Here is a 23,659-nt window from a genome sequence, read left to right as displayed (position 1 = left end):
CGGCTCAACTTCAGGTCTTACAGTTAATCAATTAAAATCACAGCTCTTTCCAATATTTGTCAACCCAAACACTATAACAAACATCAAACAAATCAGCCAATACCACTGGAATAATAAGCAAATGTCATATATAGGAATAACCATTCCAAATGATCTTAAACACCTAATAGATCAAAATCATATTAAATCAATCAACCAAATCAAAGCAGACTTACATAAATGGAGGAAAATTGCCCACTCATGGTTTGAACGTTACCATCTGGTTAAATCATTCGCCCTACCAAAATTACTCTTTTTCTTAAGAGCAATACCAGTGGCAATTCCACAAAAGACAATTAAATCATGGCAAAATATACTAAACCAATTTCTATAGGAGAAGAAACACCCAAGAATTGCCTTTAAAGTTCTTAAACAGCAAGGAGGCTTTAAATACCCTGACCTAGAACTTTACCAGACAGCCATCAGGCTGTCCAATACAATACAAATTTTAACAACAGCAAACAAAATTGATTGGATTACTATCTTGGAACCAGAAACTGAATACAGCAACATTCAAAATCTGCTTCGGAACAAAAAAAAGGACCGGGCCCATAAAATAAATAACCCCTTCTTAGAGTCAATAATCAGTGTTTGGGACCACACCAGACTCAAACTTCTGCCACAGGTTTCAAGATTTTCTTCCTTTATAGAACAACAATGGTTCCTGCCAGGGCAAACTAAAACCTTCAAAAACATATGGCTTCAGTCAAACGTGACCCGCATTATAGATATAACAACAAAACAAGGAATCATAAACAAAACAGAAATTGAACAGAAAACAAAACATAAGATCCACTGGTTCACTTACTTTCAACTTTCCAGCATGCTACAACAACTGAAAATACAGGAAATATTCAAACAAAACCTGACCAAATTTGAACTTTTACTAGACACCAAATCATTTAAACAAAAAGGTTTAATCTCTAAAATTTGCAACATCCTATTATCCCTTAACCCAATTGACACTTTAAAATGTCAAACAAACTGGCACTCAGATTGCGACATAGATTTAACACAAGAACAATGGGGGGAAATTTGGACTTCAAATATATTAAACACCAAAACGATTACATCTCGAATTCAAAATTACAAAATAATTCACAGGTGGCATTTAACGCCAAGAAAACTTTCACTTATAACCAAAACAAACTTCCCACCTTGTTGGAAGGGGTGCGGTGAAATAGGAACGTTCAAACATTGCTGGTGGGGATGCCCTAAAATAGAATCTTTTTGGAATGAAATTTTAGATTATATTAAAGAAATAACAGGCTATAAAATTCCTTTAGACCCGAAGATCATTTTTTTAAATTTATGGGATACAATTGAAATCCCACAAATCAGAAAAGACCTCATTGGCAATCTCTTGGTTGTGGCAAAGAACTTGCTGGCTTTATATTGGAAATCCAAAATAATCCCCACAAAAGATAAATGGTTAGAAAAAATTTGGGATCACTATGTACAAGAAAAAATATATGATAAATTATATCAAACTGAACATTACCCAAGGGAAACTGATTTTATGGCAAAATGGCAACCATTTATTGAATTTATTTCTATCACAGATCAGCATCCTCCCAAACATTTACTTTTTGTTACTCAAGACTGAAGTAATAGCTCCCAAAGAAGATCTAGTTATATGTACCTTAACAAAGCTGACTTATTGACTATTATCTGTTATCCTTGTTTCTTGTTCGAAGCTATAACCAATTGTGATTAAGTATTCCTGTACATAATTGTATATAGTTAACTATTACTTTGTTGTTCTTTGTTAACTCTGTTCACTGATTTTAATATGTTAATAAAAATACTACTTAAAAAAAAAGCAATGGGGACAAATAAAGCACCTGGAGTAGATGGAATACCAATAGAGCTATTTCAAGCTACAGAAATGGAGTCCGTCAGAATCTTAGCAAGAATCTGTCAACAAATATGGAAAACAAAACAATGGCCCACAGACTGGAAACGCTCAGACTACATTCCAATTCCAAAAAAGGGAACGCCAAAGAGTGCATCAGCTATCGGACTATCTAGTTAATTTCCCATTCAAGCAAAGTGATGCTCAAAATTCTACAGCAAAGACTCTTACCATATGCTGCATTTTCAAGTTGGATTCAGATCACACTGCAAATTTACAATGGGTAATGGAACGTACCAGGGAATTTCTGAAGAAAATCAGCCTGTGTTTTATACATTACAACAAAGCTCTTGACTGTATGTATTATGAAAAGCTATGGAGAGTCTTAAATGAAATGGGGGTGCCACAACATCTGATTGTTTTGATGCACAACCTGTACTCTGGACAAGAGAATAGAGTCAGGACAGAATGTGGGGAAACAGAATGGTTTCCAGTTGGCAAGGGTGTCAGACAAGGATGCATATTATGCATTTATGAAAGCCTATGAGGTGGCAGTGAAAGCAGCAAAGAGGGATTTCTTTGCTGCTTCCATTGCGTCCGCTAGCTCACGCCCGGCTCAATTATTTCAAACAGTTCGGTCCTTGGTCTCCCTCTCTCACGGAGACCGCCAAATTCTTAATTCAACTATTGGCTGCGAGGCTTTTGCGAGCTATTTTGCAGGTAAAATCTTGTCCCTTCGCCGTGGCCTGCCACCCACTGTTGATACAGTAAGGGAACTGGAGACCCCTTGGCCGTCTTCTGGGTCCGTATTAGACCATTTCAGGCTGCTCTCTCAGGACAATGTTGACAGGATCCTGCAGGGGATGAGGCCAACCACCTGTCCTCTGGACCCCTGCCCATCCTGGCTGGTGAAGGCCAGCTCAGAGGGGCTACGGGACCATTTGGAGGCCATTGTTAACATCTCCCTGAGCTCTGGGGTTTTTCCAGGAGTGTTAAAGGAGGCGGTAGTGCGGCCCCTCCTGAAAAAAACATCTTTGGACCCCACCAACCCGTCCAGTTACCGCCCAGTGTCGAACCTCCCGTTCCTGGGCAAGGTGATTGAGCGGGCGGTGGCGGTACAACTGCAGGAATTCCTGAATGATGCTCTAGTCCTGGACCCATTCCAGTCTGGCTTCCGTCCTGGCCATGGGACGGAGACAGCCTTGGTTGCCCTCACAGACGACCTTCGCAGGCATCTGGATCGAGGCGGGTCAGCGCTGCTTGTGTTACTTGATCTCACAGCAGCGTTTGACACGGTTGACTATGATTTGTTGGCCAGCCGCCTTGCCGACGTGGGGATTAGGGGGACAGCCTTACAGTGGCTGGTCTCCTTTCTCCAGGGTCGGGGACAGAGGGTGGCGCTCGGGGGAGATCTATCGCCCCGTCACCCTTTGGTGTGCGGGGTTCCCCAAGGGGCGATACTCTCCCCGATGTTATTTAACATCTATATGCGCCCCCTCGCCCAGTTGGTGCGGAGGTTTGGGCTGGGTTGTCATCAATACGCGGATGACACCCAACTTTTTCTGTTGATGGCCGGCCGGCCAGACACGGCCCCAGACAATCGGGCCAGAGCTTTGGAGGCTGTGATGGCATGGTTGAAACAGAGCAGGCTGAAATTGAACCCAGTGAAGACGGAGGTCCTGCAGCTGGGACGGGGGCTGCCAGATGTTGGGATCCAGCTCCCTGCCCTGGATGGGACACCACTGGCAACTTTGCCAGTGGTAAAGAGTCTGGGTGTGCTCCTGGATGCCTCCCTATCGATGGAGGCCCAGGTCACGGCGGTTGCCAAGTCTGCATTTTTCCATCTTCGTTAGATCAGGCAACTTGCCCCCTACCTGACGCTCCAGGACCTGGCTACAGTGATCCATGCAACGGTCACCTCCAGGCTAGATTACTGTAACTCACTCTACGCTGGGCTACCCCTGGGCCTGATCCGGAAACTACAACTGGTCCAGAATGCGGCGGCACGGGTCCTGACTGGTATACCTTACCAGTCACACATCACACCTGTCCTGCGCCAGCTGCACTGGCTTCCGGTTGAATTCCGAATCAGGTTCAAAGTGTTGGTTCTTACCTTTAAAGCCCTGAGTGGGTTGGGACCGGCATATCTTCGGGACCGCCTCTCCCTTGTACGTTCCCTGGAGATCGCTCCGATTAGCGAATAAATATTTACTTGTGGTCCCCGGCCCTAAGGAAGCCCGCCTCGCTTCAACCAGGGCCTGGGCCTTTTCAGTCCTGGCCCCAGCCTGGTGGAACGCTCTGTCAATGGAAACCCGGGCCCAGCGGGACATATTATCGTTCCGCCGGGCCTGTAAGACAGAGCTGTTCTGCCAGGCGTTTGGTGATTGAAGGGGGCGGTGCCATGTCGGCCTCCCACCTTTGGGGTGGGGAAGGTTCTCCCCACCACTGCACCTTGTTAATTTGTTTTATTATTTGTATATTGATTTTAGTTTTTGTTTTTATCGATTTTAACTGTTCACCGCCCAGAGCCCCTGGGGATGGGCGGTATATAAATTGAATAAATAAATAAATAAATAAATAAATAAATAAATAATCTCCCTACCTGTTCAACCTCTATGCAGAGTATATCATAAGGAAAGCTGGATTAGATCTAGAAGAAGGTGGAGTGAAAACTGGTGGAAGGAACATGAACAGTTTGAGATATGCAGATGACACCACATTACTAGCAGAAAATAGTGAAGACTTGAAACGACTACTGATGAAAGTTAAAGGGGAAAGTGCCAAAGCAGGATTACAACTGAACATCAAGAAGACAAAAGTAATGACTACTGAGGAACTACACAATTTTAAAGTTGACAATGAGGAAATTGAAGTTGTTCAAGATTTTCTATTCCTTGGCTCAATCATCAACCAACAGGGAGACTGCAATGAAGAAATAAGAAGAATGAGACTTGGAAGAGCAGCTGTGAGGGAGCTAGAGAAGATCCTTAAAGATAAAGATGTCTCTCTGGGAAGCAAAATCAAGATAATCCAAACTATGGTATTCCCCATTGCCGTGTATAGATGTGAAAGTTGGATGGTAAAGAAAGCTGGCAGGAAGAAAATTGATTCATTTGAAATGTGGTGCTGGAGGAGAGTTTTGTGTATACCACGGAAAGCCAAAAAGACAAATAAGTTGATATTAGATGACAACAACAACAACATTCGATTTATATACCGCCCTTCAGGACAGCTTAATGTCCGCTTAGAGTGGTTTACAAAGATCAAATCAAGCCTGAATTCTCTCTAGAAGCTAAAATGACAAGATTAAGGCTATTGTACTTGGGTCTAATTATGAGAAGACAAGATTCTTTGGAAAAGTCAATAATGCTAGGAAAAGTAGAAGGCAGTAGGAAAAGAGGAAGACCTAAAACGAGATGGCTTGATGCAATAAAAGAAGCCACTTCCTCCAGCTTGCAGGATCTGTGGAAGTCTGTTAATGATAGGACGTTTTGGACGTCTTTCATTCATAGGGTCGCCATAGGTCAGAGGTGACTTGACAGCACATAACACACACACATTTTGATAGCAGGGTTGACAGACAGGTTGAATATTTTGATATACAGGGTTTTTGTTTAGTTACCATTCACAGTTGTATTTTCTTGTATGGATATAGTGCCATGATTCCACCTCCCCCCATTGAAGGTGGGAGATCCCTGGCTCCCAGCCCCTGGCCCCCTGCCTCCACTCACCTGCCAGCGGGAGGGGGCACCTGGGGGAGAGGCATGTGTACAGAGTCCCTGCATGCCCCCCTGTGGCACTGAAACATGACGTTTTCAAGTACAACAGGAAAGCTGCAGCTTGCCCCATGGACGATTCATTAAAAATCCAAATTTAGTGCCTGAGGATCACGGATGAACTCACACTCTAGCTGTATCTGAAGAAGTGAGCTGTGACTCACGAAAACTCATACCCTACCACAAATTTTGTTAGTCTTATAGGTGTTACTGGTCTCTTGCTCTTTTCTACTGCTACAGACAGACTAACACAGCTACCCATTTTGATCTATTTTAGTGCCTGAATGTGATTTTTAGTGAATTACCCCCTGGCATGTCCCATAGCTTCCCCATTGAGCTGAAAAATGACATCATTTTTCTGTGCCATAGGGAAGCACAGGTGCTTCATGTGCATGAGGGTGAGTATCCCAATACCCTGGCCCTACCACCCCCGCCCTCCCCCTGAGGTAAGAGACCTAGGCAAAAGCTTTACTTTAATCTATAAAACACAGACTTTCTTTTGAAATTCACTGTAATGCTCCAGTATCCATTGTAAATTTGCTACATGATCTTTAATGCCTTTTCCTTCTTTGAATCCAGCTTGAACATTTGGCATTTCTTGTTCCAGCTATGGTGAGAGTTTTTGTTGAAAATTTTGAGCATCACTTTACTTGCATGGGAAATTAATGTGATGGTCTGACAGTTGCTGCCATTTTTTATGTCTCCTTTCAGAATTGGAACATAGATTGAGCATTTCCAGTTTGTGGGCCATTGTTTTCTTTTCCATATTTGTTGACTTATTCTTGTTATAACTTTGATAGGCTCATTTTCTGTCATTTGAAACTGCTCTATTGATATCCCATCTACACCATACTTTCAATATAAGAATGATAATAAAGCTGGCATACTCTTAACAGTGCAATCCTAAAAAGAGTTACTCCAGTCTAAGCCCATTGAAGACAATGTGATTAGACTAGAGTAACTCTGTTTAGGATTGCATTGTTAGTGTCTTTTTAAAGAGTTACAACAATATAATGTATGTGAAGTTCTTTGAATATTGAAAGCCATATATAAATGCTAAATTATATTAGGGCTTTTCCACATGCTCACTTACAAAAGGTTTTCTGGGCATTCGATCGATGAGGATTGGATCCACTTTGAGCTTCTGTAGTTCTACACTTGAGGGAGTTGAACTGAAGTGGTGCTACTTTGGTGTCTATTTTGTATTTCTGCACTTAGAAAAATGCCCCATTTCGTTTGTGGGTTTTCTGGGGGAAGATGACACCAGTGGTTTTATCAGTATGCCTGATAAACTTGTTTTAAACAGCAGTGTTGCAATGTTGTTTTAAAAAAATCAGGAAAAAAAAACCTGGAATTAAAAATACAGGAAACACAGAGGCTCCTACACAAAAAACCATCCTACATAGCTTGTGTGAATGAAAATACATTTACTTCATACTGCCAAAGCTAGGGTGCACATGCAACACATAACAAACAATGACTTTTTTTTTTAAGATGAGGGCTGAAAGTGGTAGGGGAAGAAATGGGGGAAAGAGTTTGGTTACAGACTGCTGGTCAACCAATCAGGATGCAGGGGGATAAAGGGGAGAGTGAAAGGTGGGTCTTACATTGAAGAAAACATTCTGCACTTCAAAAAACTTTTAAAGCCATAAAAAAGAATTGGGGTATGTGTGCGGGGAGAAATATTGCAGAAAACCTGGGAGAAAATAGATTCTGCAGCAGATGCAGCCTTTCAGCATGCAAAAAATGGAAAGCAATTTGAAGAATGAACCGAGACATTTTGAACATACATGTGGAAGTCGGGGGATGAATCAAAACTGTATGGAGCCAGAACCAATGAAAAAGCCTTGTGCAGAAAAGCTGTTCTTTGTTTTCATGTGCTGTGAATCCTACAGTTCTCTCGCTATTTTCTTATTAAGGAAATTAAGCACCGTATACATGTTATGATGATGATAAAGCTCTCTTTCAGTGATGTTGGTGTTGATTTTAACATGCATACAGGGTAACCCTATTGCCTGTCTGTGTATGGTCACTGGGTCATGAGCACAGTGTATATGTATGCATAAAATGTAGGCCCATAGGTTCCATCCCTGTGATTGAGGAATTTTTGGGAAAGTGGCATTTCCAGTCACAGGGTCAGGAATGGAGCGTATACAAATACATTTTGTGCACATATTCAGAACTTGGCAATGAAGGGCATGCTCTTTTCTGCTTTCTTTCAACACACACAATGTTGTCTGTAGAAGGCTATAATCAGTGTGCATAGAGGTGTGCGCAACTATATCCTCTAGACCCTTCTCTGTCTTTTATGTATATTTGAAATAATGTATGAAAGAGCCCACATGTGTGCAAAATATACATATACAATCTGTTAAGAACATAAGAAGAGCCTTGCTGGATCAGAACTGTGGTCCATCTAGGTGACTATCCTGTCTCACATAGTGGCCAAACAGTTATTCTGGAGAGCCAACAACAGGGCATTGAGGCCAAGGTTCTATATACATATACAGATTTTATACTTTAACAGGATTTCTGATTGTAAGAAAAGAGCCTATGTGTACTTAGCACAACAGCTCAACACAGTCATTTTTTCTTCCATGTTTACGGTTACCCACTGCTGTGGAAGAGAGCAGAATTCATACAGCTTAATTCAGAAATCACTATAACAATCCTATAAAGTTGACCTGTAATAAGGTTTTTGTATTGTAAATGAAGGGGTGAGATTGGGAAAATGGGTGGCTTGCCTTAGAACACCTAGTAGGTTCATGGATGGCTGAGATGAGATTTGAAGAGGTGGCTATCCAACTCATACTGTTGACAGTCCACTAGGTTGGCGTTCATTTAATCCTGTTAAAATGGGTTTCTGTTTACAGTGTACAGATAGCCTTTCTCTCAAACTTGGCTGAGTTGAGGCAGGAATAACGTAATATGACTTATTTTTGTAACACTTTCATTTTTAAATTTGTACACCAATTATGCTTAGACATGCATCTTTCCACATGTTGAACATTTGGAATCTTTATTGAATTTTTATTGGCTATGGCGATTTTTACTAGTTTAGCCATATATAAAAAAAGATTTTAAATGTTTTCTCGTAGGGCAACAGAAAGAGCTTGTTGACGTTAACATGGAAATAGGAGGGATTGCTTGAATCACTATTGCAGGAAAATGAAGTATATCTGAATTGGGTTCTGTTATCTGAAGTGAAAGGTTATTGGAAACAGCCAAGTCCTCTTTGGATATGTATGAGGTTAGTCACTGGGTCTTGATGACCATTCAGCTCAGATTGGTTACTGCGAAATGATAAAACTGGGATTGGGATGTGACCCAAATTCATAGTTATAGTTGTAGCAACAAAAAAACCCAACATGTTCTATGCCAGGGATCCCCAACCTTTTTGATGCTGTGGGCACTTTTGGATTTCTGACTCGGTGATAGGAGCAGTTACAAAATGGCTGCCCAAAGAGGCAAAGGCAACCACAGAATGTCAGGGAGTGAGGTCATGCTGAACTCTAATAGTAACTCTTCAGCATATCAGGCAGAAGCTCTAACAGGATGCCTTTTATAATGAACTTGTTTTAAAACATTTACATATATATACAAGCTTACTTTCAGTCACACAGTGATGATCTTCGTGCTCTGGTGGCACTGGCAACTGCTGAAGAAGTAAATTTTAAAAAATGTTCACAGTCAGTTGGAAGCCCTGCTAGGCAAAAGCCCTACCTGGCCCAACCACTTTATAAAAACACTTGGTGGGAACCAGGAAAGATGTTGTCAGGTGCCATTGCACCTACCGATATCTCATTGGGGACCCCTCTTCTAAGCTGTTCCTACAGTGTCGTCCAGAATGTCTTTGAAGTCTCTCTGGCTGTTTTAAGTATTAGTCTCTTTGACAACTGCTGTGGATGAAGTCTAGAATACTTCTTCTCAGTCAGACATAATTTGTCAAAAAACATAGCTAACCAGGGCCGAATAAAGAAACGGCTCCAAGCAGTTTTGCTGTTGAGTCTCCCTTCCCCAGTATAACCTGTAATTTAGTTTGGGAGAGAAAATAGCTCAAGCAAAAGAAACAAATTTTCCAGGGATTCCACAAGTGCCTAGCGCTTTGCGTCTTTCTTGAAGTGTGAACTCTTGATTACTTCCTTAATTAGTTCTTTCCTTCTGCTCCATCTTTACAAATGGAAGCACAAAAGTGCAGGATTAAATTATCGGGCAGCCAATACCAATTACAGAAAATAAATGAAACATGGAGCTAGGTCACTGTTGCCCAGTATCCCCTTGACAAGGGCTTGATGCTGAAGGGTGCTCAGCACCCCTTGGAAACACAGCTGAGTTTTTGGCTTCAGTGGGATGCTCACTCACCATCTAGCAGGATTCAGTCTAACGCAGATGAGCAGTGAATGAGGTGGCCTGTGCAAACTTGTTTAATTTTCATCCAAGTAGTTTTTCCCACTGCTCTTGGCAGATATATCTTATCTTATTTCTTAAGCCCTTTTGCTTACTTACCCTCAGTCCTAGACGAATGAGTTGAATATATTCAGGGACTTGTAACAATTTGGCTAATAGGAAGCACTTAAAGATTGCTGCTTCTCCCCAGTCATCTTGCATTCAAAAGAGTGCTCTCCTGTGACTTTTGACCTCCTTGTCTTTCAGAATAGAGAGCGTGTTGACCTGAAGCTGGCAATGCTCGAGATGGTGGAAAGATTGAAGTTCAAGTGTGCAGATCCCAAAGTAAGTTAATAAAATAAAAATACATGCCATCTGTATGCCTATCATTCTCCTTGAGAGACGTACACTGTATTGCTAATGATTATCTGCATGTTACATTAAGGTCTAATTAAGTCTGTCAGTCAAAATTTAAATACTATCTTCATATATGGTTAGAGATAAGTAGTCTTTCTCTCCTCCCGTTTCTCTCGGTACATTTTAGAAAATATATATAGTCAGTAATTGTTTCCCTGAACAACATACTAGTATTATCTTTTCTAGATTATTTCTCACATCTGGATCCTCCAAGGAGCTCCAATTGGCATATGTGGGGGGTTTGTCTGTTTTATTCTTGCAGCGCTCCTGTGCAGTGGGTTAGCCTTAGAAATCAGGACTGGTCCAAGGTGAACTCTTGGACTTTAAAGCTGACTGGAGATTTGAGCCCAAGTTTCCCTAGGCCATGGGTTCAACATCCTACCCATTATACAATACTGCTTTAGTTTCTTTTAAGAATCTGCATATATGCTGAGATCAGTTCCATGCAACAATTCATTCTACGGAGGTTTTGTATTTTACCTTACTCTCACAAAATATATTTGAGGTGGTTCACATAGAACAAACAGTATAATATAAGCAGTATAATGAAACAAATAAAATTTTAAATAAGAAATAGAGAACAATGACAGACAACTAATTTATTTTTTAAAAGATTTTAAATATCCTTAAAATGACATTAGTGTCTCTAAAACCACAGCCTAAAACACGACTAAAATCAACTTCAGGACATCTAAAAAGGCTTGAGAGAATAAAACGTCTCTGCCTGATACCTAAAGAATACAGATTTTGGCACCATTCGAGCCTCTGTGGTGCCTATGCATCACCACTGATAAGGTCTCTGGTGCTTGCCCATTTAGTTTGGGACATAGGGGGAGGGCCGGACCTCTAATCGTGACTCCATTTGGTAACTAGATCCATATGGTCCTGACTTTTAGGTTGATAGTGGTCGTGTTATATCAGAAATATAATGCAGGTATTTGTTTGTGTGTTTCCTTTTTGTTTTTATTTTTAAGATAAACATTTTGCATGCTAGGTACTTGGCTTATAGACAAGATGGAAGAAATGCTTGATACACCATCTGATCCATATCTGGGCCACTTTGAACCAGTTACAAAGGGATATTGATGAGATCCTGGCATCTGTGAAAGCCACTGTTTGTGTGGTGGTTCCATGCCCATCTTGGCTGTGAAAATCAAGTAAGGACCACATAAATGAACTATTGACGTCTATTGTAAACCAATCACTAACTCAGGGCACCTTCCTCCAACCACTCAAACAGGTTGTTATCAGCCTGCTACTCAAAAACCCTAGACAAAAAGGATGTGACCAATTATTACCTTGTCTCTAATATGCCCTTTCTGGGTAAAGTGATTGAGAGAGCAGAAGCTGACCAACTCTAGGTATTCTTGGATCACTCTAGTGTTCAGGACCCTTTTCGGTCTGGATTGCCAGGCCATGGGATGGAGATGGCTCTAGTAGTTTTAGTGGATGATTTCCATCTGAATATAGGCAAAGGCCATGCTTCATTATTGCTCCTCCTGAATCTGTCTGCAGCCTTTGATACAGTAGATCATGGCATCTTGTTAAGGCACTTGGAGCCAGAATAGGTATCAAAAGATGTGCCTTGAACTGGTTTAAATAATTTCTTATGGAATGGATTCAAAGGGTCACAGTCAGCTATTTCCAGAGTGGGAATTATCTTGTGGGGTTCCGCAGGGCACAATCCTGCCCCCCATTTTATTCAATGACTATGTAAAGCCTTTAGGAGAACTCATTTGTAGCTATGGAATTGGATTCCATCAATATGCAGATGACACCCAAATCTGTATCTCACTATCCAAATCACCACAGGATACAGTAGAAATTTTGGGTCACTGACTGACACCTGTGGTCAAATGGCTGAAATTGAACAAATAGAAATTGAACCCAGAAAAGACGGAAGTGATGTTGGTTGGGAAGACAGAGATCTTGAAGCACATCATATTCTCCACTTTCAGTAGAGTTCGTCTGACTCTTTCAGACTCAGTAAAGAGCCTAGGGCAGGGGTGGGCAATTGTTTTGGCTCGGGGGCCACTTTGTGGGAGCAGAGGTTAGCGGAGGGCCGCACCTTTTAAAATGATTACATTCATTAGTTAACTTTGCATTTCAGAAAAGGTATAAATTGTATCATAAAAATCAATAAATATAAATTAAATAAAATAGTGGTAGTTTTATTCAATTTATTTATTGTGCTAATTTCATATCATCTATAGCTCGGTTCAAGGCGGATTTTTCTGACTGTCTTGGTGGGCCACAAAAAACTCTGTAGCGGGCCGCGATTTGCCCACCCCTGGCCTAGGGGCTATCCTGCATCCAGTGCTACTGCTAAAAAAGCAAGTTAAGGCAGCTGCAAAAAAATGCTTTCTCCGATCTCAGTCTAGCTTGGAAGATGGCCCACTACCATGACACTGCAGATCTGGTCACCTGGATCCATGCCATGGTAACATTGAGACTTGACTAATGTGCTGTACATAGGTTACCCCTCTAAGTTAAGTCGGAGGCTCCAGTTGGTGCAGAATTCTGCAGCTTGCCTATTATCCAGAGGTAGGAGAAGAAGGACTGTTACTCCAATTCTGCAGTCATTTCACTGTCTACCTATCTGTCACCAGGCTCAATTCAAGGTATTGGCTATCACATATAAAGCTCTTCATGGCCTTGGTCCAGTATGTCTATGGGACCACCTCTCTCCTTATGTTCCACCATGACAGTTCTGCTCATCTGAACAGGACCTTTTGCAGCTGCAATCTTACACATGGGCAAAATCAACAGTTGCTTGTTCATGTGCATTCTCTGTGGTGGCCCCCACCTTATGGAATGGCTTACCTGAGGAAGTCAGAGAAAGCTCCCACTCTCCTGACTTTGTTCAAAATGGCTTTTTACTCAAATAGGACAGCTGTACTGTAAGGAACTGGTCTCAAAGAGATGCATCAGTAAAGAGATAGGGACCATAGACTTAACTACTATATGCTACTATGTACTTCCTGTTGCTTTAAGTGTGATCCTACTGGGTAGTTCTATGTAGTTTAATATTTCAGGCTTAGAATTGCTTATGCTCTGTTTCAGCATTTCTTCAACTCTATGTTGGATTTCTGCTGGGTTTAAAGCTTATACATTTGTGTTTATATACCCTATTACATTGTTTATTGAAATTATCTTAACAGTGACTCTACTAATTTACACTGTAATTCACCTTGATTACAATGAGACAGGCGGACTATAAATAAGTGACCACCTTGTATTCAGGAGCTGTGTGACCCATTGATAGATGGATGAAGGCAGTTGGGTAAATGTTACAAGCTGGCCTTTTTTGGCAAGTATTTGCATGGCTGCAGTATATAAATTTACTTAACTTTGATTTTGAAAATAACTTTTGGCATAAGGTCACCAAAGTGGTCTACAACAAACAAGTAGAAAAAGACTATTAACGACTTAAAGCATTTTAATCTCTGTGATTGAAAAGCTAAGATCAGTAAAATAAAGACGCCTGAGAAGATCTACAAACTAGCTTCCATTAAAAGCAGGCTATAATAAAATAGCATTTACCTGGCTTTTATATCAATATAAATAAAATTCTTTAGAGTCTAAAATTCTAATTGGTGGCTCTAGCTGAAAGATGTAAAGGTTCTGAAGCACTGGCACTTGTACGTGGTTCCCCCCGCCCATCTTCAGTCTGCCTTCCGTAACCATTGCCTTGTGAACAACACAATAGTACTTCAAATGTAATCTTTGGTTTAACAATGTAGTTGAGTAGGTTTTTTAAAATGGCAGTTACATAGTTTCCAGAGATAGATCATAAAACTGAATAGCAGGGGGCAGAGATAACCACAAAATAGCTGCCAGAGGGGCAGAACAAACCATACAGTGTCAAGGACCAATTGAAGTTGTGTATAACTTCCATAGTTATACTCTTCAACATTTCTAGAATAAGCTCTGTTTAACAAGATGCTTTTAAAAATAACATATTGTTTAAAATTATTATCTTGCATACACATAGCTTACCTTCAGTCATATAGTGAAGAACTTTGTACTGTGGTGGCAGCTGCTGCCAAAGCAACTTTTTAAAAATCTGCAGTCAACCAAAAATCTAGTGGCCAGTCAGAAGCTCTGCTGAACAAAAGCTCCACTTAGCCACTCCCACTTTCTAAAAACTCTGGTAGAAATATGGAAATGCATCAGCAGGCATGGCACCCAGAGGTGTCACATTGGGGACCCCTGGTTGAGAAGGTAGAGATACTAATTATTCTGCTTACCAGAATAAAGCAATTTTCTGAAGTCTGGAATGTAGACGTTGTCTGGAAGCGCTCTGTTTTTTGATTAGGAGACCGATTGGAGAGAGATGATGCCTTTTAACTGAAGTCTAGTTCTCAAGGCCAAATTATGTGTTCAGCAATTCTTTAAACTTTAATTTTCAGGCAAGTGCGGCCGGATTCCTACTGGGATCATAAGTAAGAAGGTTAAAACCTTCTCTCTTTTTTCCCAACATGAAATGGTCCCAGGGAGCCACCTTTTGACCCTTTGGATTTAAATCTCCCCTGTTACCCAGATAGCTACAGGTGTCTCTGCACCCCCTTCCCTACTGGCAGTGCTCTGAGTATGTCTTAGAGTGCAGAGTGGCATCCACAGCATTAACATACAAGTGGGGCTCTTTTCCTATATATATTGGGGTCCTGTGGATGGCACTATTCTCTCTACTAGGAAACGACAGTGGGAACGGAGGGCGGGGGGGGGGGGAGAACTGGACTTGCTGTCTCCTTGTGACCTGATTAGCACAGTGGTGAATTAACCAAACACAAACACTTGTTTGATGAGAAATTAACCAGATACAGTGCTCAAGGCTCATAAAGAGGCTTTGGTATTGCTAAATAGATGAACAAAGATAGAGCAATGAGAACACATGCTGGAAAGCACACTACAAACACTGTAGAGCAATACAGTGAAGAACACCTAGGCAAACAATGGAATCTTAACTTGCACACAGTCCATATCAATCAGTTATAGATCTTGGCCTGCCATACACCAGAGGTTGTGAAGTCTAATGGGAGCAGTGATGGATGAACCCTCTGGATGTGTTAGCGTATATTTAAGAGAGAGTGCAGTAAGGAAAACCATATGACCTATCTTGTTGTGGGATGAGGTATCCTCTACAGGAACTCTGATGAAGTGGATTGGGGGCTCCGGGGGAGAGGACTGGGATCCCAAAAGGGGGGGACCCAAAAGGACTAAGGAAACACAGAGAGAGGCGAAGCTCACCCAGAAGTTAAGGTGAATAAAATCCATTGGGGAAGTATCCTGTATACTAGGGTTACCTATACAAAATGCAAATTAGGCTGTTTAAAGTGGATGTTTAGTACATGCAAACTCTTAGACTGGCTAATGCCCTTTAATTCTATGATTGGAAACCAGTGGAGAGCTATTGCTTAATTTTGTGTGTCCAGGTGTAGATATGAATTTTTAATGTTGAAGTGCAAGATTTCCTTGAAAAGTGGCCTTAATAATTATTACTATGGTTATGCTATTTGAATCAGACGTAAATGGCAGGGTGGCTTCTGTCTCTGAGAAACTATTTCCTGCCTGATAGATCAGATAGTTTGATGATTCATATAACAATGCAGTGTATGAGCGCAAAGTACTGTGGCCTTCCAGAGTAATAATAGACTTTACCAGTTTATTCAGGATCTGGCATGGGGAACCATCAATCTATCTATAAGATTTAAAATGACTATGCTGTCTGTCTATAGCAAAAAGACTCAATTCTTGCGCCCGTAAGCAGAAAGGTGCTTTCTTGCTTCTGAATTCCACCATGAATGCTCTTTCATTTTTGGGGTTCATCAACCTGGAGTTTATGTGCCAGCAGGTGAAGGTGTGTGCTATCTACCTACACTCTGTGGATGCATAGTGGACTGAGCTATCTTTGTAATAATAATAACAACATAATAACATTCGATTTATATACCTTCAAGACAACGCCCACTCAGAGCAGTTCACAAAGTATGTTTTTATTATCCCCACAACAATCACCCTGTGAGGTTGGTGGGGCTGAGAGAGCTCCAAGAAGCTGTGAGTGACCCAAGGTCACTCAACTGGCTTCAAGTGGTGGAGTAAGGAATCAAACCCGGTTCTCCAAATCAGAGTCCTGCTGCTCTTAACCTCTACACAAAACTGAAATTTCAGTTCAAATAATTGCTGGGAGCGCCAAACCTGGAATTCCCAGCTCATGTCTGGTTTGGTCCTCACTGAGGTAGTAAACGTATGTTTGACTCTGAGGTGAACTATTTCTGATTGCAGCAGGGGGTTCATATGGTTGAATGTTCCTCTCTTAAAGTGTGGGAGGAAATCCCTCCAAATAGAAAGCTGAAATGTTACGAAAGTTGAAATGGTATAAAGAGCAGAACCAAGTTTAAATAGTTGTCATCAGTTGTAGAACAATTTGAAGGAAATATAAATGAAAGTAATTCTTTAAAGAACAAGAAATGTCATTAACATCTTGGGTGAGGTAGCTTGGTTCAGAGATAACAGCAAATGGTACCTTGTTGCTGCTTTAAGCCTGGTAATGTGTTTGGTGTCCCAGCAATTATTTAAACTTAAATTTTCAGCCATGTGGGAGTTTAATAAGATCAGGCCTACAGCACAGAGGGTTTGAAGTCAAAAGGAGCAAAAGGTGGCTTCTCAGCCGTGTTGCATATTGGGAAAGAAAACTTCAACTGCTGTTGTATGCAACCACATAATTACAGATTTCTGTTTTTCATCTGAACCAGCAAACTATGCAGACCAACATAGTTTAAATCAGTATCACTTATTATATTGCCACTTGTTTGTAGAGCTTCTGATTTTAAGGTATTTCACACTTTTGTTTTATTACTTACATTTTCTGTGATTTTTAAAAAAATATTGTATTTTTACTGATTTATGTGTGTGTGCATGTGTACGCATGTGGGCAGGAGCAGGAGATAAGACATAATTAGAGATGAGAAGGCTTGATTCTGGACTTTTATATTTATAGGCCAATTTGACTGAGAATGCAGAATATAAATAAAGAGAGCCTCCACACTACATAGAATAATTCCTAACGGCCCATATACCCATGTGAAATTGGGACTAAAGCATTTAATCTGGTGGAGATAAAAGGTAGGTAGGAACTATAAAACAGAAAACCAAATACCCTAGTCTCCAAGGACATGCAAGGACAGCAGGATAGTGTGCAGAGCTTTGAGAAGTGAGGGCTCGTAGTTGCTGGCAAGATCATTATTTTTTCATGAGATGGAAAATAAAGCTTGTGGTTGCTAGGTAGAGCCTCTGAGCATTTGAAATGTGAGAACTGAGACAATTGCACTATTTGGGTAGGTACAAGGAGACAAAAGCAAAGGGTCACCCAGGTGGGTTTGGTAAGATAATCCCGGTGAGTTGCAGGATGATGCTTCCTAGATTTACATGACTGGATCCTAATTGTGGAGGCCACAAATTTCATAGTTCCACCATTTTGACTTAGAAACCTGTTTCAAATATGTTTCTCCCTTACACAATTTGAACTGTAATCTCCATTTAGTGTTCTCTCCCACTGATTTTTTCCCGTTACCTTTTACAGGAAAAAGTCAGTAAGAGGGAACAGTAAACAGAGAATAAAGACTTATTTTTTTGGGTTCTTTTTTGTAAAATGTGTGTAAATGCCGCACACAAAAATACAGTTAATTAGGAATATGAGTCGTGAAATGAGGCAACATGAAAAAGCTCAAAGATGAAAACAGATGAGAAAAGGCATGTTCATACGCCTGCAGTCATGTCAGTGATAAATTTCCTGGCCTTGTTTATTAGGTCCATAATAATAAATATAGTAGAAGGCATGTTCCATGTTTAGAATTAGGGGTGCACATAGAAAAAAATGCGTAAATTAAGTTTGGTAATACTGAACTGGAAAAGAATTTCAGAATGTCTCGAATACTAAATTGATTCTCTAATTCGATTCAGTATTACATAGCAAAATTGGTAACATTCAGCCATTGTTTCCTATGGGGAACTCAATTCGTATTTTTTCCAGTGGCCTGTGTGTGTGTGTGTGTGTCAGTTTTTGACTGAATTTCACAAAATTTGCATGAGACCCACTCCTAATTGTAATCACCCCACCCCCAAGTTTCATAAAATTGGACCCTGGGGGGCATTTTATGCCCCCACCAAAGGTGCCCCCAGCCGCTTCAAATCTCCATTATTCCCTATGGGGAAAACTATGGGGGCTATCCAGGGGGCTAGGGGTGGCATTTTGCAAGCAAAATCCACTAATTTTTCCAGGAACCTACCCCTGACTGTCTTCTAAAGGCCCCCCAAGTTTCAGGGAGATTGGACCCTAGGGTCCAATTTTGTGGGCCTCTGAACAAGGTGCCCCCAGTGGCTACATTTATTCCTACTTCATTTCCACTCTTGCACATCCCTATTTAGAATACTTCTCCAAAAGCAACTTATTTCCTTTAACTGTTTTGATTTGATAGATTTTCATTGGTTTTGCTGGAATGCTGTGGATTAAGTTTTAAGACATTTGAAGTATAGGATTTAATTCCTAGGAGTTGGATCCCATACAAAATCTCCGCTGATAGAAAGGATTTTTCACTGAAGCCCAAAGTGTTCCCTGGAATGCTACTCTTGGAAGTCAAGGGCCCCCCAGGAACAGTGTATGGGTGGAGTCAGGGGTCTACTGTGGGATGGGAAATTGGTGAACACATCCCTTGCCTTTCCATCAGAGGATTCAGCCCTATGTATTTCATTTTGATTTCATTTAAAATGAGAGAACTCCTCTTTTAAAAGCACAAATGTTTGATTTGAATTGGATTTTATTGTTACAATTCAAAATTTTGGTTTTTTAAACCTCAATGATCTCCATCTTGTTTCAAACAAAAGAATGATCTCTGCTTTTCTCATGGATTCTAGGAATCTTTTTTTTCTCATCCAGGAGTCTTTTATGGAAGGTAGATTAAAATATGAGCCTAGTAGCATGTAAGACTTGGCTCACCTTTTGTTGGTAGCTCTAAATCTGTGCATCACTTTTCCGCAGTCTCCTTCCTGCTTCAACTATGAATGATTTAAGCAGTTTTTTCATGTTGTTCTGAGTCCCGGTGTGTGCTTTCAAGCTACCTATGATATTGAGTGTTTAAACACTTGCTGTATGTTCAAAACTGTCTTGTTGTGAGTGCCAAAATGGCAACTGAGCTGGTGTGTGACTTCTGCAGCCTTCTTTCTTCTAGTGCTATGAGGTGAGGCTTTTTGCTTGGCACACAAAGGCAACTTGAAAAATGCTGTCATCAGAGAATGCTAATTGTGTAACACAAAACGGTGGAAGATAAGAAAAGATTTGTGGGGCTTACTCTTGAACTGTGTTGGGCATTTGTACATGACTGGATAAAGGCAAGTGGTGTTGGTGTTACTAGGCCATTCAACTGAGGAAAAAATTCTTTGATTCATCAGTAAAAAGCAAGGCAGTTAATCCATGACTGCAATACACCCATTAATGGATTCATTATGTTAAGGTGGACAATATTTGACGAACATTGACAAGTTAGGAAAATCATTGTTGTGGAGAAGGGGAAACTCTTCTGAAATATAATGCCTTTTATAACATCCATCTTAAGTTTTTCATTAAAGAGAATAAAACAGAAATAACCATCAGATTATTTCACAGCAAAAAATGGAGAAAGAAATCAATGCAGAAACACTATTAATTCTTTTAAATAACACAAACTAGAAATACTTCAGTAAAGAAGAATGTCCCTTGACTAATCTTCTGTTCTAAAAAGACACAGACAGATCTTTTTTCCTTACATCTTATTAGGTGAGTAGACTTTACCATCAGCAGAGCTACAAGGTCTTCCTAACCACTCTTCAGTAGGTAGTTTGTTTCCTACTTAGAAGAATCCCTTCCAGTGTGTGCTATCATTAACAAATTGACTATGATGGTTGTTGTGGGTTTTCCGGGCTGTATTGCCGTGGTCTTGGCATTGTAGTTCCTGACGTTTCGCCAGCAGCTGTGGCTGGCATCTGGGAAGATGCCAGCCACAGCTGCTGGCGAAACGTCAGGAACTACAATGCCAAGACCACGGCAATACAGCCCGGAAAACCCACAACAACCATCGTTCTCCGGCCGTGAAAGCCTTCGACAATACATCAAATTGACTATGTTTTCCTAGCTTTTGTTATTAACGTAACCCAACAAATCAACTAAGGGATTAAATGTAAATTTCTGGCTTGTAATACCAATGCAGTCATGGGGAGTAGGGGTGGACGTTTTCAGTTTCTGTAGCAACCAAAAAAGGCACCAATGGTTTGAAGCAGTAGGGCCAGCTAACAAATAATACCAAAAGGGAGGCACGGGGGAATGGAGGTGGGGGTAATGGAGACAACTGCAGAGGGGAACGGAGGTCGTGAGGCTGTGTGGGATTTCCCCTATCCCCTATAAATCTTTGTGTGTCTCTATTTGTACATTGCTAATTTTTAAATCTTGCTCATGATTTTATTAACTTCCCTCAGATTTATTTCTTTATATTTTTATATTTCCATAATTCATTGTTCTATAGTTTCAGTGGACTATGTAAATAGTGCAGGAAACAGTGTGGTCTAGTTCCTATTTATTCATTTAAGTATTTATACCGTACCTTCCATGTAGTTCAAGGCAGCTTACAAAATGATTTTAAAATTTCCAAATTAAAAACCAAGATAAAATCTCTCCCTCCACCACCTGTTAAAAGATGCATGCCCTTTACACCCCCTCAAAACCCTGGCAAATAAGCAAGCTTTGCAGCGCTTCCTGAATATCTTCAAGGAATGGTCTCCTCGGGGAGACCATTCTACAGAGCAGAGGCAATGATGGAAGAGGCCTGGGCCCTGGTTGACACTAGACAGGCCACCCTAAGTTGTGGGACAGCTAACAAATGGCTACCTGTGGTAGTAGTTGGCGCACTTGGACATCTCTTCCCAATGGTACACTCTCGTTCATTGTTCAGCATTAGCCTGGTTTAGGTATTACAGTAAATTAACAAAATCCAGTGCAAGAATGTGTCACTTAAATTATTTTCTCAGTTTTCCTAAGAAAATCCCATATCAGGTGGTGATACAAGATTTCATCCTATGAACACTTTATGGAGACCAATCCTTCTCCTTCTTCTAGCAGCTCCCTGATTACAAGTAAAAAGACAATATGGGAAGCTAAGAGAACTTTTAAGAAAAAATGCACTTAAGGATCAGGAATTGGGCAAAATTGCTGGCAGAGCCACAATAGCATTGGCATTTTGAAGGTCACAAGGGATTGCTGGAGAAAGATGGATTGGTCTCAGTTAATAGGGATCCAGCCCATCATTTCTAACAGGTGGCATATTCATGGATCTGGCTTGCACTTGGATGCCCAGTTAGTACATATGATCTGAAGTGGTTTTTACCATCTTAGTTGGATATACCACCTGTGCCTGCTACTGGAAGAAAATGATCTGGCTACTGTCATTCATATTTTGATGACTTAATAGAATAGATTTCTAAAATTGGCTTCTGTTTATTTAATGCCTTTCTATGTTGCCTTGTAGCACTATATTGTTGATCACCATCAAAATACAATAAAGCCAGTAAATCTTTCCCAGGCATCTTGTATCAGAATAGAATATTATATTCCTCTCAGGAGTGCATGAGTTAGTGGAAGTGTAGGGTGCAACTGTGAATAAAAAACAGCAATAAGTAGGATGGCATTCATGGTTACAGTTGGAAAGCTGAAGAACAGAGCTGAAAGCTACCATAACTTAATGGTTAGAGTGTTGGACTAGGATCTGGGAAAACCAGATTCAAATCTCTGCACTTGTCGCCATGGAAACTTTCTGGGTGATCTTGTGTTCATCACAATCTCAGCCTAACTTACTTCACAAGTTGATTGTTGTAAAGATAATATGGGAGAGGAGAGAATAATATGGTAAATCCCTTTGACTCTCATCACAGGAGAAAAGTGGGATATAAATGAAAATAACCTTGAGTCATAGGTTCCGGCACATCTCCAAGTTAGTAATTCAATAGGAGTACAACTTTTATGTAAGATACTGAGCAGATTCACTTATAACAGCTCAGTCCTGTTCAAAAACTCCTTCCTGGTGGTCCTAGCAAGGAGGAATGGACTGGGATATTAAAACAGCCCTGGAGCAAGTTGAGTCTTGCACCAGACTTTCTATATTCCTGTATTCAGCCATGTTTCAAGAAGCCCTGTGTAGTATAAATAGCTGTGGTTTTTCATTCTGAATATACAAACGTTGTTTACATCCAGCATCGTTTATGTGACTGAGATTTTTACAGCAGGAACTCAAGAATGTTTAGATCTTGCCCGATGGTCAACTTCTGTTCTATTCTGGTATACATTTAAGTGGTTCCTGTAATTAATATTTGAAGAAGTTGTGCCCCTTTGTGCTGATTTGAATTATACCGGAACAGCTGTCTAAGCCAGAAACAAAGCTGTTTCGTTCTCTGGATGCTGCTGTATCCCTGACTTGAATGGTCTGGCCCTGAAAATCCTCCAGTGCTTTGTTCCTGTAGCAATTTTCCCGTTAGCATCACAAGACTTGATTAATCCAAATGCTGAAATCCCACAGGCACTATAGTTATTTTTAGCATTATAGTTCCGCTAAGGGTGGGTGAAGATTTATGGTTTTGTCTAGTAAAAATCTAGCTGCCTTTCTCAATATGGGACTTGGATGCTTTCCAGCAGCTGCTGCATCTGAAACGCCTCCTCCTTGATAGCTGGCATCTTTGAAATAGCCTTTAAGTTCTTTAAATTAAAGTTCTTGGATGCCTGAGTGAAAAGTAGTACAGTAAAAATGCTGTTTACATATGTGATTATTTGGTCACTGCAATACCTAACTTGGTGCTGAACCAAATGTAGCTCACCCCAAATCACTCTTCCCCTCCTTGAAAAAGCAGCATTATGTGAAACAAGTTAAGAATATGCTTAGTCCATTCAGTGAGCTTTTTATATCACATTTTTTTAAAAAGTTGTCTTCTTCTGCCCTTCATTGGCATCTTCATTCACTCAGGACATTGTCTGCACTTGCACAAATACTGCTTCCCTGTCTTTGACTTCTTGTAAATCTCCCTCCCATTTTTTTTTTGGTGTTTATGCAAACCTAAGGGTTTCTGCATGTCTGGAAAAAAAATTTCTTGCTTGTACCTGGTCCCATTCTCT

At 40.6% G+C, this 23,659-nt stretch overlaps 1 protein-coding gene across 2 annotated transcripts in view; it reads left to right on the top strand.

The window, feature by feature from the left end:
• Positions 1–23,659, top strand: part of TRIM44 (tripartite motif containing 44) — a 149,471-nt gene that overhangs the window by 16,011 nt on the left and 109,801 nt on the right. For both annotated transcript variants that reach the window (XM_054972722.1, XM_054972723.1), the window contains exon 2: positions 10,324–10,401. In XM_054972722.1, the coding sequence (XP_054828697.1) occupies positions 10,324–10,401 (78 nt within the window). The remainder of the gene's footprint in view (positions 1–10,323; positions 10,402–23,659) is intronic.

This window comes from Eublepharis macularius, chromosome 2 (assembly GCF_028583425.1).
Source record: "Eublepharis macularius isolate TG4126 chromosome 2, MPM_Emac_v1.0, whole genome shotgun sequence".
Lineage (NCBI taxonomy): Eukaryota > Metazoa > Chordata > Lepidosauria > Squamata > Eublepharidae > Eublepharis > Eublepharis macularius.
The sequence above is the reverse complement of the archived record's forward strand: the minus strand, read 5'-3'. Positions and strand labels throughout refer to the sequence as shown.